This window comes from Leptidea sinapis, chromosome 1 (genome assembly GCF_905404315.1).
Source record: "Leptidea sinapis chromosome 1, ilLepSina1.1, whole genome shotgun sequence".
NCBI lineage: Eukaryota > Metazoa > Arthropoda > Insecta > Lepidoptera > Pieridae > Leptidea > Leptidea sinapis.
In genome coordinates, this window is record NC_066265.1 from 10,923,250 (window position 1) to 10,940,111 (window position 16,862).

At 36.2% G+C, this 16,862-nt stretch overlaps 1 protein-coding gene across 4 annotated transcripts in view; it reads left to right on the forward strand.

Moving 5' to 3' along the window:
• Positions 1–16,862, forward strand: part of LOC126966928 (ectonucleoside triphosphate diphosphohydrolase 5) — a 58,039-nt gene that overhangs the window by 6,523 nt on the left and 34,654 nt on the right. For 2 of the 4 annotated variants that reach the window (XR_007729855.1, XM_050811237.1), the window contains exons 1-3: positions 6,652–6,940; positions 7,733–7,853; positions 15,104–15,247. Coding sequence is in view for 3 of the 4 variants with exons in the window: in XM_050811237.1 (XP_050667194.1) it covers positions 6,908–6,940; positions 7,733–7,853; positions 15,104–15,247 (298 nt within the window). In the remaining variant the exon portion in view is untranslated. Of the gene's footprint in view, positions 1–6,651; positions 6,941–7,732; positions 7,854–11,858; positions 11,952–15,103; positions 15,248–16,862 lie in introns of those variants that run through there. The other 2 variants (XM_050811249.1, XM_050811257.1) reach the window with 2 other exon arrangements.

Sequence of the window (16,862 nt, forward strand, 5' to 3'; positions counted from 1 at the left end):
AGCGGGATGCGCGAATTAGTGCACCATAAAATTACAACAGTCCGACTTACACTGCCGCCCGTCGCCCGCGCACGTACCTGCCCATGCGATTTTATATAGAAAACAAGGAATAGTTATTTTTAACCTAATAAGTCATTATATTGAATCGTACACTTTGTAAAAAAAATCTAACCAAAAATTTATGCGAAAGAATATTACTGAAATTCAATGCCGTTTAGAAGTGGTTACACAAATTCAAACAAAAAAGGCTTCACTTTCAGATTTTTTTTCATCTATTTATAACATTATAAGAATAATTTCATACGTTCAAACTAAAATATAAAGTCCAATTAATAACATATATTTTTTTGTTCATTTATATTCACTCAATAAAGAACAGTTATACGGTGAAAACCACTTATTGACATATACCTTAAAGAGTGCCATTTTTTGTCAGTCCGTTATTATGAATCATGTTACCAGTTTTGTGTTCTTATCTCAATTTCGACATGATTGTGGTTTGGAACGCTTTTCTGGAATTGCCTGCTATTACTTCTTACTTTTACTATTAAGTATTTTGTTCCTAACACACTACACATTTTATCAAAACTGTGGCAACTGCGTTTCGTGGTATGATTAAAAAACTATAGTGGATGCCTCGCCTGGGTCTCATTTACGAGCTGTTCTCAAAGACTGCTGAAATGTGTATAAATCCGTCTTAGTTACTACTAAAAATCATAATGGTTATTCATGATGAATTTACAAGCCTCAATTTTTTGTAATTTTCTGTGTTATAAGATGTACGTTGTGAAGCCATATTTGTCTATTTTGTTCTATTTCAGAAAAAGCTTATAACAATACTAACTGACCCGACAGATATTTTTTATTCATAATGAAAAAAACTCTTGCAGTTAGAACTACTTTAAATACTTCTTAAAATTCTTCTTAGCTGACCTCTACTAGGTGAAAGGAATATTCCTACCAAATTTATAAGTCTCTTCGCCTTATAGTTCCTGAGATATCGTGATGAGTCAATACATAAGTGGCTATAACGGCTATGGCTATAACATAAGTGGCAATAACAATATGAATTTCAACATAAACATAAGAATTCGTGGTCTTAGAATAATTACACATAGAAAGATAGTCTTCATACAAGCGCTCTGTCAAAAGTGACGCACTAAACCGGTTCACACAGGCGGGCCGATTACGTGCTTACGCTCGGCGACACGCACACATACACTTGTGTAGTTTTCCCGAAAGTGGGGTAATGATTCGGCCACTGATAACCATTTGTTTTTGGCAATAATGCATAAATAGCTATGTGTTGTAAAGTGTGGATATGTTAATGTAATATTGTTATAATACGGGAATGTTTATTTTTATGAAACGAATTAAAGAAAACAACAACACGTAAAAATATATATATTTTAATTATTGTATACAATTATGAATTTGTATACTGTGTAACTAAAGTAAACCAATCAAATCAACAAATATTTGTAATCGAATAGTCTCCATATTAAGAAAAAGAAAAAATAATTATTAAAAAAATAATCAGTTTAGAAACCTGTAAACTGTATTTGTTTCCTGAGTAATTGCCGCTTTGATAATGCTGTTTTCATTACATTGTCTTTTTTCGACTCGTAAAAAAGACGAATGCGCAAATATCTTTCAATAATGAGCCTTGACAAATGATTTTTCTCATTTACATGATGCATTAGGGAAAACAGACCTACCAACAAGTTTTTCCATAATTGTCAAAGCAAGTTTTGTCTCTGATGTTTTATCTTAGTTATCTGTCTCCGCCATATACTTCCGGAAATAATTTTTGGCTATGCCGCAGATTAAGTAAACAGCTTCTGATACATAAATTAAGCCGCCGTTGTCCCTTAGAGTGACCAATTTGTGAAACCACAATTTTTCTTTTGTGAGCATGCTATCGATACAAAAATTACACTTAATTTTTTTCATTAAGTATCTCGCAACATTCCCTGCAATGTAGCCTACGACATAATTTTTGTAGTTTGGGTCATCAGTCGAAGCTAATAGAGAAGCAATGTCTACATCAGGTGCGTGTCTTTCTGATTCTTGGTACGGCTGTTCTTCGTCATCGTCAAAACGTTCAGAAAAAGTGGTTAGATTAATACATTTTATTGCAGAAGAACAAGTCAGGACAGAAATATCTTCTAATGGCACACAGTTGCCTGTTACCACTGCTTGTAGTTCCATGTGGCATAATAGTTTTCTGTATGCACCTTTGAACTGAAGTACATTAGGATTATCATTATGCCCTCCATTCATTCTTATCATGCCGAAGAACAGTTCCAAATGATCTTGGCTCAAACGGTACGTAGAAATATAGACCATTTCTTTTGTATCCTCAACATGAGTTTTATACAAGTGTTTTAGGCTTTCTATGCATATCAACATTCCTTTAAAACCTTTATTACTTTGAACACTTAAGACTGACTCAAAACTCTGAACTTTTATTCTTATAGCATCCTCATTCTCATGGTACGTACGCTTCCTAGTAGTTTTTATACTTAAATTTAAGATATATTTTTTGGCTTTTTCAAGAAGATCGTATATATTTACTTTAGTATCTTTTGACAATGGCCGACAAAATCCGTATTGTGTTAATCTTCTTGAATTAAAAACATCAAATAGGTCGTTCATAATAAAATTTTCTGTGTCCGCAGATTTTTCAAATTTGTCCAGTTTTAGGGTTTCGCGGCAAAATTTTAGACTGATAGAAACACTTCTGCTAAGAAGTTGCATGGCCAGTTTAACTTTCATAATTGTACTTCTAAATGTCTTCGTGTTAGCTTGTTCGCAATGTTCAGTCCTTCTGTATCCTGCAAATCATTTAAAAGTACCAAGTAGTTCCAATCCACAACATTTTTTTGCTCATCGAGGAATTGGCTTTTGTCTTCCCAGTGATTACGGATAAGCTTAATCATGTAATAAGTAAGCTTAAGCATGGATCTAGAAATACCGCCACTTCGTGATCTGATGAAGGGTGCTTAAAGGTGGTTTTCATATTTTTTGGATCTTTAACCCGACAACCTAACAATTCCATCGCTGAAATATTGGTGGGGTGACCATCAAAGGTAAGAGATACAACTTTAATTCCAGCATCATGGCATTTAGCTAAACATATGTTTATTAATTTTTTTTATGTTTTCCCTCCAAACTGTGAATTAGGAAATATCCCAAAGGGATTTTCCAACGCTCATTCAGGCAAACAAGCATAAAAACATAAGCCTGTGAGGCTTTTATATTACTAGTTGTGCCTGCGCCAACATCTACATTTCCCATACCTCCTTTAATATTTTGAGGTCTTATCGCCATTTCATCGGCAATCAGTCCACATATTAACGTTTTGTCTGAGCTTTGGGACTTTGATTTTAAAAGTTTAAAGGATTCATTTGTAAAACCCGGTGATCCATCGATGCTGCAATACCAATTATACAACGTTTTTGGGTGTGGAAGACACGTATAAAAAGTATTACGAAAGTATCTATATGCTCGAGGACTATGGTAGTGCAACGTAAGACAGAATTTTCTGAACTCAGGTGTGTATTTTGGCATAGGACGCTTTTTATCTTTTTTAATTTTTTTTACCATGTTATTGAATAAATCGGCTGCAAAAACATTTTCAGACATTAAATTAGACACATCATTACTAATGAATCTCTTTTTTTGTAGTTCACTTAAAATTCCTTTGAGCGATTTATTCCTCTTTTTGGAGACTTTGGTCTTTTGTTTTAAAGTTTTTATAACTTTTCTATGTTTGAGATTAAGTAATGTGCTTTTTTTTAACTTTTTTCGAAGGAGGGCCATACGAAGAGTGTCGAATATATAGTCGAATTCGTCGTCTGATGGGCGCCTCACATTCCCGCGTGACGTACTCTGTAAAATAAAAATTCTTATAAGTTCATGCCACAATATTTAAAAGTTCTGGGTGCAACAAGGAAAAGACCAATTTAAAAATCTACAGTTAAATTTTAAATACCCAAATTCAACACTTTTGATTGGAATTATTAACGATTACTTACAGGCTGCGATGAACTTTCAGTAACTAAATTTCTATTTGAAGCTCCACGAGCACCTTCCGTTTTGTCTTCAGCAGCATTTAAACCCTAAAAAAAGTCAAGTAAGTAAGTTTACTACATAGACAGTTTACTAAAATTAAATAGTTATTAACAACTTCACTGTCTAAAACTACCAAACGTCTATTATTTTTTGTTTCTGTAAGGTTAAATAGCATTCACACTAGCACTGTATTAAATAAATATATTTCATAAAAATAGTTGTTTATATTTTATTTTATGACTCAAAAATGGCTAATGGGCGTGGGGAAAAATATTTATTTTCCTAAGAGTCACATGTGACTCATTTGACAGTCAAGTTGTTTATATTAACCATTACACTCACCGATAGCCCATGAAAAGGTGAAATATCATCCACATTATCTTCAAATTGATCATCTGTGCCTGTGCATGAAATATGTAAATCCTGAAAAAAGTAATTTTATTATCATTTGCTTCATTTATTTTTATCAACATTGTGTCACAAAATCCCAAAATACACATGATAAGTACTAAATAATGCTTTGATAATTATACCTTAACAGGGACAGCATTTCGACGCAACCTACACGATCCACCCTGTGTTATGTACTTATCTTCATTCTTAAAATGTTTTGAACATATTCGTGTATTTTTGGTTGGCTTCCAATATACTTCTCCACGACTAAGCCTTATATTTTTCACCCACTTGTCAGCAATAACAGGGTCGATGGGAATCCTTTGAACAACAACACGCAATACTCCTATAAGTTGTCATTTTAACAAGTGTGGAAATAAAGTTCGTTTACTTCTCAACTTTCAAGTAACACAATTTCAGGTATATGATATCGCTAAATCACACAAACATCTACATTAAAGAACAACAACAGTAAGTAACAGTAGCAACTGTTTTAAAATTAATTAGTCGGAGCAATGAAGTCAGTTAAAATGGGAAAATATTTTAACAATCGGGCAACACTGTACATTGAATTAAAACGTTTCTATTTTGACTTAACTACAAGATACTATAAAATACTGAAAGCTTACCTGTGAAAAGTGATGTTATCACATTTCTTTTGTTTTTCAGATGTGTTGTGACACAATTTAACTGCACAAATCGTCATAATATTTTTTTTTCGCGAGACACGTTCGCCGTGCATTGACATTGAACACTACGGAGCGCCCCGGCGTTTGGAGCCATTTATGGCTCCAATTAAGGTGCTTCAAAATTGGCGCGCGGACTTGGTTTCTATGTGTAATTATTCTAAGTTCGTGGCCATTCTAGCAGTCACATCATAGATTATCAGAAAATGCACATAACAGTCGCCATAAAAGTCACTTGAAGAAGAACTAATGTAATAATTTCCAGTATATTAAATACTCTTAATTTTAAATATAATAACAACATGCAAATCATTTACTGTTTACATTTTCCAATACCAGTATAAATAAAATAATGCAGATACTAATAACTAATAATAGTAAAACTAATTAGTAGTGGGTACCTAAATATAACTAGTAAAACTTAATCCCCCTTATTCATAATAGTCTGCTAACTTAAAGCATTGCTAATTCTCACTCTCTCTTCTTCTATTGACCTAAGTCAGAATGAGAAAAACACTCCTTAACGGCTGTTTTAAGTTAGCGGACCATTATGAATTAAGGGGGAATACGTATACTTACGTAATATAAGTTTTACTAATTACCATACCTACTCTGTGGTGTCTGAATTTTTTAACGTTAAAGTTAGTATAGGTAATCAAGTTGAGTTATTGTCCACAAAATTGAGATAAACTTATTTCATATTTGTATTCGTAGATATACTTATTTAAAGCACAAGCCGATCAAGCTAATTCGGGACCTAAGTCGAGAAGCGACCATTTTCCCTCTCCATGTTCCCCACCCCGCCGTTGTCCTGTTAACGTTAGCAACTAGGGTCAATTTTTGAGATGTGACAACCATGGTATAGCAATATACCTACTCCGCCAGGTATTTTTTTCCCACGATGGCCTAAGACTACGTCATTGCTAATGTCGTGTCGCTCACATCTATAGCGTTGTTTCACTCAAAAATATTTTGAGTCGGACCATGAGCACAGGCTTAATAGTAGGCTAGGGCACAGGCTTCGCATTCGCAACTGATGGCGTAGGTATTTCTTACGCCACTAAAATAACGTGACCCAGCTGTCACGGGAAGAGAATACCAGGCGGAGTATAATCACAGTAGACAGTGGTATTATACCACGGTGCCAACTGTGAATTATTGGTAATTAGTATACTCAAAGAGGATATAAATACTACGTAGAGATGGACTGCAGTAAAATTTAAGTTTAGTTTAGTATGAAATGTGCGCTGATTTGACATAAGTTTGAAATAGTTATTAATTATCTATATATTATGCGAAGATGTATAATCCGGCTAAGTTTGAAATCAAACAGTTGCTTTTAACGTAGTGGATTTCGGCTATCTCCGTTTTTTACAAGATTATAGGCGTCATCTGTCAATCTATCAATTACTGCACGTTTCATACAATCGCACGCTTCTTTGGTTTCGGAGTTTCGCTAGGCTGCCTGAGTGCCTGGGTATCACAAAATTACCCAGTCCCATTGGCATATGGCCAAAGAGTATCATATGGCATTACCCCTCGTTAGGGCAACGTTAGGGTAAAAGTATTCTATGCATTACCCCTATTTATTTTGTTGACGGTTGAGTGAAAAACAATAAATCGATCTAAATATTATTTATTACTCGGCTACTCGCCTAAGACTAAACTTTATGTTCTGGCATAACAGAAAACATGAAATATTTATATTTTGGATTTATATTATGAAAACCGGGTTGTGATGTTTACACATTATGGGAAAATTCAGCACTTACAGGTATCTAGAGGTAAGAAACTGATAAACCAAAAAATTTGCATTGGAATTTCGCATTAGACTATTCTAATGCGAAATTAAAAAAATAGTCTACTACATCGTCTGAAAATTACTAAACCATTTGTTTTTTCATTTAAATTAATATAATGTGATATTCTTAGGTGATAGATACAGCTTTAGCTACTATTTACATGTTATTTTTTTTAATTATTATTAATTGTTTTCATTCACTCACGGAATAAAAATTATTATTGCTCCAATGTTACTACATATCATGTAATTATATTCTAAAAATGTGGATAAGTATATTCGGATTCTTCAGAAAAATAAATAATATTTAATATATATGATGTGATAATCTTAAAAATATATTCTAAGGAAAGAATATTATGTACTTTGTAATCTCTCCACTGTCTTGTGATCCTGGTAGTGCTGGTATCCCAGAAAATATGGGCATCACTTAATTTGGTGACCTGCAGGTCAATTCATCGTCCTATTCTACTTACCCAATGTTTGTCTGGACTTTAAGTATGATATAAATACTAAATCGGACGGACGGATAGCTATGAACTCTTACTACTGACAAGTGAAACTTATGGTAATTTCTGCTAGATATATGATGCATAACACCAGACTCAAACTTAGATAATATAATCATGATACCAAATGCTTAAAAAAAAGAGGTCCTATGAAAAATTATACAATTAATTTACAGACGGACAGACAGACATTCCACTTTCATGTACCTTTAAAATTTTTTGGTATTTTAACATTTGCTTGATACTAATTGAATATTTTGTTTCAGTTAAAAGATGATATCTCAAGCTCACATATCACAAGAACAAGACCATTGAAGCAGCCAAAGAGATTGCGCAAAGCCTTCATTGTTCTTCTTATAGTAGCATTATGCGGAACATATTTCCTGGGTAAGTTGTTTTCATGTTCGTAAGAATACTAATAAAATTAATATACTTAAAATCTGATGTGCATATGTCATAACTCATAAGTATAGTATTACTGTATATTATTACATAATAGGCCAAAAATCATGGGGGTTTGTTGGAATGCATTTGAAATCTTATTATTATAATTAATATAAGAGGAGGCATTTGCCTGGGCAGGGCAACCACCCCTGTACATCCACAACAACAGGTGTCAAGAGATGTGTTACTGGCTTTTAAGGTGGGAGTATGCTCTTTTGTGAAGGTCCCATAGTCATATTGATTTGGGAAAACAGCAGCCGTTAATTGATTTCATTAAGGACGCCAAGTATGGCATCTGCATAGCAATGAAGACTGCTGATATGCAGCATATCATTGATATTGTTGCATAGTTGATTACCGCTTGCGCGCATTTTTAGGCAAGGTATCCAAGAAGATCACACTGAGCGACCCTGACGAAAACAGTACTGGCAGTCGCTCATCAACTATTGCATACGAATTTTATTTATATTATTGCAAAGCTATTTCTTCCAGGCACAACGAAGTTGTGTAATTAGATTCCTTGTGCTCTGTTCCCGGGATGATACGACATGGATACCTTCAAAGAAAAAGTGTACACCTTACTTAAAGGCCGACAAAGCTACTGTGATTCCTTTGGTGTTGCATAAGTATGTGGTGCCGATGATCACTTAACACCAGGTGACACTTGTTTGTCCTTATCCAATAAAAAAAAGTACAACAGAAGTTCAAGAAGGATAACTCTACACAATATAATCTATTTCATTTCTAATGTGTTGTCATGCAACACCTTGATGCTAAAAAGAGCATATCTACATTTTTTACTTGATAGTAAATAATACTAACTCAATTAACTTCATCTAGGGTGATGTGAGTGTCTACTGAAATAATATTTTTTGTTGTAATAATGAAGAATGGTTGGAATATTCACCAATTAATGACTGATTATGTCTATATGTAGGACTGGTCTTGTAAGCTTGACCCATTGCCAATTCCGCAGTCAACTAGAAGGCAAATCAAAATTGGCTTTGAAGAAACTCAAGTGAACTTATGATTATAATGCAGGTTATGAGTATTGCTCTCATCTCTGGTATGGTGCCCTCCATTGTCGACTCAAAACATTCCCGTACATGGCAGCTGCTCAAATTGTCGGAGATAATCGGAGAGAGAGTCATGGGGAGTGTTCTGAAAGACTGAACAGCTGTTTGATTCATGCAGCCGGATGGAATGCTCACCACCTAAATGAGTGGCAATCCTTGACATCCTCAGTGCAGTTTTTAAAGGAACCTTCTACCACATATTACCAAACTTTGGAATGAATTACCCTAAGCACTGTTCTGGGGATTCTGTGACATAGGAAGCTATCTAATACGCCGTCAACGCTCCTGTGACGCCTCTGTTGTTGCAAGGGAGTGTGAGGGGTGGTGATCACTTCTCATCAGATGACCCAGATGCTTGTTTGTTTCCATAAAAAAAATATGATATCTTTTGAGTAGAATTCACCAATGTTACAACTTATCAGTCAAATATTGAAATTGTATTTATATAGGTGTGAGTCAAGGTTGTTAATAACTACCTGGTAGTAGTAGTGTTAACATTTGTAACTATAAAAGTCTATATATTATAATACTAGTTGCTGCCCGCGACTTCGTCCTTGTAGATAGAGAGGTTTTCAAAATAATAAGCAAGTTTGGAATTGAAGATTTTCCCATGTCCTATCAATGGGAGGCTCCTTTGCACAGGATTCCTGCTAGATTATGGGTACCACAACGGTGCCTATTTCTGCCGTGAAGCAGTAATGTGCATTACGGTGTTTCGGTCTGAAGGGCGCTGTAGCTAGTGAAATTACTGGGCAAATGAGATTTAACGTCTTATGTCTCAAGGTGACGAGCGCAGTTGTAGTGCCGCTCAAAATAATTCAGAAGAATCCTGAGCAGCACTGCATTGTAATGGGCACGGCGTATCAATTACCACCAGCTTGGACGTCCTGCTTGTCTCGTCCCTTATCTTCATATAAAAAAAGTTCCGGTTCCCGTTTTCGCTGTCGCTCCCAACATAATTATATGAATCTTATTTCGAGGAAGATTGCTATGGCAAACTAAACCTATTATTGGTTTTGGTTACAGCTCGTCTGTAAATTTCAGTTTTTCAAAAATCCCACGGGAATCATGGTTTTTTCCGGGATAAAATGTAGCCGATGTCCCTTCCCAATCTCTGGTCTATCGCTGTACCAAATTTCATCAATATCAGTTCTGTAGCTCCGGGGTAAATGCTTAACAAACAAACTTACATTCACATTTATAATATTAGTAGGAGATTCTGATTAGTCCTCGTGAACTTGCCCTGCGACTTTGTCCGCGTAAATTTAGTTGGTTCAATGGCAATCTGAATATTGAATTTTGTTTAAAATTTCATTTCATCTCGGTATAGTTGTTGCGGGCTTTAATAGTCATGTAAAAGTCCATATTAATCCATATGTGAGATATGAAAATGTCATGAAATGTGAATGTCATCTGGACTTATTCCAGCCGTTTTCGTGATTATCAGGAACAGACAAAATTTTAAATTAATGGCTTTCTTGTATGTCCCGTGTCAGATTTTAATGAAAATTTTAAAAAAGAAAGAAATTTTCTATCTAAATAAACTATTTAAAATCGGCGCCAAGTTCAACTTAATAATTTACACATTCTTTACTTTATCTACATACATAATATAATGAAGATGGTCTTTGTTTGAGGCTCTTTTAAGCCTAAACCACTGATCCTATCGACATGAAACTACCACCATTCGATGCGAAATTTATCTTAGATGGTTTTTGGCTACTTATATTTTTCGAATTCCAACTTCCTTCATTAATTTATTTACTTTTAAAATTCGCCTAGCGAACCGGGCGGGACTGGCTAGTATATGTCATATAACGCAATGCAAAATTATTGCTCTAAAATTATTAGTAACTAGCTGACCCAGCAAACGTCGTATTGCCATATAAAGTAATAAGGAAAAAAAATCAACAGTAAAAATTTTTGGGGTATAAAAAATAGATGACGACCGATTCTCGGACCAACCATATATTAAATCCTACATAATATCTACCATCTGTAGGTAGCCAAAATTAAGTTTGTTTTCTACCTCCTGAGAAAGTTAGAAAGATATAAAGATTCAAATTAGTTATTTATTTTAAACTATTTAAAACATTAAAACTGAACGGCGGGGGACACATCAAAGGAACAACAAAATTGTTGTAATAAATTTAGCAGAACTGTCAAACCGTGCGTCAATAAATTCTCTCATAGAAATTATGTATGGACACATCAAACTAAAAACAAATTTGTTGTTTTTATTTAATTTAGCAGCATTTTCCTATTTATTCACCTTTTAAACCTTCCCTGGACTTCCACAAATATTTCAAGACCAAAATTAGCCAAATCGGTCCAGCCGTTCTCGAGTTTTAGCGAGACTAACGAACAGCAATTCATTTTTATATATATAGATTTCAGTCAAGTTCAAAATATTGCACAATAAAGAATTACAAGATATATCAACAATCGGGAACTAATAGAAAAATTCAAAATTTGAAAAATGACAGAATTCTCTGGTAAATATTAAAAAAAAAATTATACACGGCTCGATAATCTCCTAATTTTCCGAATTTGGATAGAAAGCTATTTTGATATTACAGACCGACTTCAAAATTATCTATAATCTATATGGTACCGCCATAAAGTAATGGGACAAGATGAAATATATTATTGAACTATTGTTTTCACACGTCATATAGATTAATTTATCTTAATTATGTTATTTTACAATACTTACATTATATAATATGCATTTAAGACGTGATTCAAACGGCTGTGTATTATAAAACATGACTAAGCATTGCTTGTTAAGGTTCAGTTCCGATTGCATATAAAGTTGTTGCATATAAGTGGGCACTAGATTGTGCATTTCAGTTGTTGACCGTACTTGCAGGGAGACACTAGACAGTATTGTGATTTCGGGTTGTGTAGTGAACAATGATAGACGTTTGTAAACCGAAATATGTGTTCCTTTTGTTAGTCACAGGTATATAATTTTCTGTATTTTATATATTCTGCTATCAATCAGTTATGTGCGGTTTAAAGGGTGCCGTAGCTACTGAAATTACTGGGCCAATGAGATTTAACATCTTATGTCCCAAAATGACGAGTGTAATCGCGATGCCGCTCAGAAATTTGATACCAATGAACGGTGTATTACTAAAAGGTCGAAGGACTTGTTGGTCTCGTCACTTTTACGAAAAAAAATAATAAGCTGACTACTGTGATATATACACAGCTCTTTGACAGACAGGCTAATAACGTTCCAGTTGGTTACTAATCGTGTACCGAAACCTTAATTAATCTCTACAAAATCGGCACCGTTTTTGAGCTTGTTTTCCTAGGCAAAAGAGTTTAGCTCTATCACATACCATCATCATCAGCCGTTGGTGACTACATCACTCGATGATATTTTTAACTTCGATTAGATTCTCCTGTCCACAAGAAAGGCAATTCATAGAAAATGCATGGTTTTGACTTATTTTTAGATTTAATATTCATGATTGTATGCTACGTGTGTTTATACGATAGCACGAATTAAATGAAAACAAAGATTTGCAAGCTTGGCCGACTGCGTCTCGGTCTGAAATGGATTGAAGATATAAATGAGGTGTATAGAAAAATATAGTTGGGCGGCAACATTATAAAAAAAATCTGGTGCAAATTTCTTCGTTAGGTCACGACTCGTTCATCGAGTGTTCCGTACAAAGTACGTATTTATTTATTAAATATGTCATATACATGACTGACAGACAAGAGATGTACAAACAATGAAACGCAGATGTTGGACAGTAGAGTAAAATAGTTGGATACCAAGTTGGGCTGTTGATATAGTGTAACCGGTCTTAATTGATCGTTGCTGCCCTTATTTCGATCCATATATGCTTTTCAGCATCATAAGTTCTTTGAATTACCAGACTGGTACCACTTGCCACAAGCTCTAAAGTCATTCTCACAATGTGGCGTATCAACACAGTGCGGTTTTCAAGGAACTCTTAAACTATATTCCCTTTTTTTTTAAATGTTAATTAGGGACGAGACGAGCACGACGTTCAGCTGATGGTAATTGATACGCTCTGCCCATTACAATGCAGGTGCCGCTCAGAATTATTGAAAAACCCAAAAATTCTGAGCGGCACTACGACTGCGCTCATCACATTGCGACTTAACCTTGATGTTACGTCTCATTTGCCCAGTAATTCCAATAGCTACGGCGCCCTTCAGACCGATACACAGTAATGCTTACATATTACTGCTTCACGGCAGAAATAGGCGCCGTTGTGGTACCCATAATCTAGCCGGCATCCTGTGCAAAGGAGCCTGGTAAAATCCCTGCGCGATGTCCAAAAGGACTCCAACGTTCCTATAATTTCTCTGGTGTTGCAAAAGAAATTGTGCAGTGGTGATCACTCACGATCAGTTTTACGGTCGTTCGCACTTCTATCCTTCTCTAAAATATATATTCAGCATTGTTATAGGAGTATTTTGAGTTTTATCCAAGGCGTTCTAATAGCTACACTTTAAAAAAAGTGAATCACTACTGCGTTGAAGACTAACAATGCATTAAGCACCTATTGTATGTGTTAACACGCAAACAATTGGTATTTTTTTTTCTGGACAAGAGGTGTCGTTCTTGATTTGCCTATCGTGTCGCAGGAGACCATTGCGTTTTATTCAATTATTTGAAGCAACGAAGACATCGCGGCTTAGAACAGGAACGGATCCTTGCCACATTTACGTCTTGACTGACGTCAATTCATGCTTATGATTGGTGATATTTGACATTTCTTCCTGGATCTGACGTCTACTTAAATATAGACTATATACAATAAACTTTTTATCACTCAGCAAATACGTTTAATAATTAAGTAAAGTAAAACTTGCAAGGGCAATGACAACACTTTTTTTTTTAAATATTATATTTTTTAAAAAGAAGATAGCTTAAGACTACCTAAGTCGGGGAGCCATAATACTTTCACTCCACCACCTTAGGTAGGAGGGAATGGCTTGTTTTTGAGCCTGCATGGAAACATAAATCCATGATTCCATGTCAGGTGAAGCTGAGCCTTTTCCTTTTGCCTATTGTTTCATCGCGTAGCCTAATTATCCATTATTATTATTACCAGTGGGAGGCTCCTTTGCACAGGATGCCGGCTAGATTATGGGTACCACGACGGCGCCTATTTCTGCCGTGAAGCAGTAATGTGTAAACATTACTGTGTTTCGGTCTGAAGGGCGCCGTAGCTAGTGAAATTACTGGGCTAATGAGACTTAACATCTTATATCTCAAGGTGACGAGCGCAGTTGTAGTGCCGCTCAGAATTTTTGGGATTTTTCAAGAGTCCTGAGCGGCACTGCATTGTTATGGGCAGGGCGTATCAGTTACCATCAGCTGAACGTCCTGCTCGTCGTAATAAAGAAACAAATATACATTTTATTTTTGTAATGTTTTTTTTATGGCAATAAAGAATAAATATATATTTTATTTATTTATGCGGGTCCCAGTATGTGACTGATATGACTCGCTAAGCAGACTTAAATCTTAAATAAAAATTAGTCTTAACTGAGTTGTAATTAGATTATTCGGTGATTTATGTTTTTGTTAGGTTCGATCAAGAGACAAAAAACCATTTGACTATCAAGGTTGCAAAGCGAGTTCTTATATTATTTACATGGGTGGTGTCATACCTAATAACATAATCTATCTATATATATATATAAAAGAGAATGTATGTTTGTATGTTACTTAATAACTCCTTAACTATTCGACCGAACGCAATGAAATCTTTTGTAATAGATTCGTTTGCCAGGTCAGCTAGTAATATAATACTATGAAATGTGCAATGATTGTAAATATATTTTGCGTATCTCGCGAAAATAACAATAAGAAAAAATTTTGGGTGTTTTCCAAGCTTTCACAACTAGCAAAACCTTATTTTATTTTACTCTTAATGCACTTGACATGAAAATAAAGACCTACCAGGGGTTGATTCTCACGACGTTTTGTTTAAAGCAGGTTGTTTTCCTGTCGATCAATTAATTAAAATCGAGAAATAAAACACGAGACAATCGTCATACTAACTTCGTCATCCTCTTATCTTCCAAAATTAGTATTCTACATAACTGCTTTTGTTCCAGGTCTTTTCGCGGGCCAGACACTGTGGTTCGATGGAATCGCCAAGAGTCTGGGCTACCAGAGCGTGTACCACCACGCGGTGATCATCGACGCTGGTTCTTCAGGCTCCAGGGTTCTATCGTATAAGTTCAGGGTACCTTTTACAGGTAATTCTTATCATATTATCTCTCGATATTAATTCTCTCTCGGTCTTATATCGACCCTCTCGCATACTTTTAGCCTCCGTAAGTTAACTAGTTTTGCCGCAAAATTTATGAATCATGAAGCGAAGTTAATTTTGTGTGTGTTACATCATAGTGTTTATATACTTATCATAAGGCAGATTTGCTCTATCTATTTATACTATACATATCATTTTGCATTATATACAATACAATCGGTGCTTTATAAAAACTTATTGAAGTAGGCGTTACTTTGCGGAAATCCATAATTATCCAAATGTTTTGAGTTCTCTTTAGTGTTAATTCCGCCAATATTTGTCTTTAAACAATTCGACACGTGTTTGAAAAGTTTGTGTCTCAAAGTTTGGCGAGTCAACATCTCCTGACGATGCCTCGTATAGAGGCGAAACACGTGTCGAATTGTTTAAAGATAAATATTGGCGGAATTAACACTAATGAAAACTTAAAACATTTGGATAATCGGTACTTTAGCCTGAACATTTCTGGTTTCGTTCAACGCATTGCAAGACAATTTTCACGTAATATAGGAATACAATATTTTCTCTAATTTGGGACAAAAATATATAATATTACGAATAAGTACCTGGGCGTCAAATCGTCTCATTGACATACTCATGAAATTTCTGTCTGGTGAATCAAAATCTTTACATTAACTTCGGTGTTAAAAGAAGGTTGAAAACTATAATTCTATTGTGGAAAATGAAAATATAATATATCGGCGCAAATACTACAACACTAATTGAAAACACGTGCACGTGCGCCGAGCCCCATAAATACGGCCGCATTTCAAAACACGTGGATTAGCACGTGCGCCGGGTCCTATAAATACAGCCGCACGGTCGACACTTAAGAGAGCTCGATTGCCTTCGTGTGCTGAGTCTGCTAGCGACTCGCACCGGCGCTCGGGCCCTTATAGTGTTTCAGCATACTGTGCTACTTTGTACTGAAACCTTGTTTTTGCCACGGTTAGTGTTCTGGGTAAACACGACACCCCCTCCGGTCTGGGTCCGGTCTGCCTCCTGAGGCAAACCCCGGAACCAGCCCGGTGGGGTGCTGGCGTGCCAGCACCTCCGCTTGGGCCGCGCCTAAAGGCAAGGCAAAAAAAAAAATATATAAAAAAAAAAACAGCATGCCACCACCAATCCTGCCGCTGATGTCACAGCGACGCGCGACTCGACCGCGCCCACTTCGACGTAAGGTTTTTGTGCGGTCGGCAATCTCCGGCCTTGAGGCCGGGCTGGACGCAATGATAGCGTCCGGCCAAGCCACCCTCGCTGCTGGCGCAACGAGGCGCCCCGAAGCCGCTCAAGCGGGTCCTTCAACGGGAGCCGGTGAAACGACCTTCGCAGCGAGTCCGCTGACGCCGTCACCGGCTCCATCCATGGAATCGTTGCCGTCCATCGTCCGACCAGCAACGCCCAGGCGACGACTGATGCCCACGACTGCCGCTACGCCTATTCCTGCCGTACGCACGGCGACGCCTACAACGGCGAATCATACCGCGCAAGCGCCTCACCCACGTCAGCCACGATATCCCGCCACGCAGCCTGGTATACCCGTGGGGCGTTTCCCCTCGCCT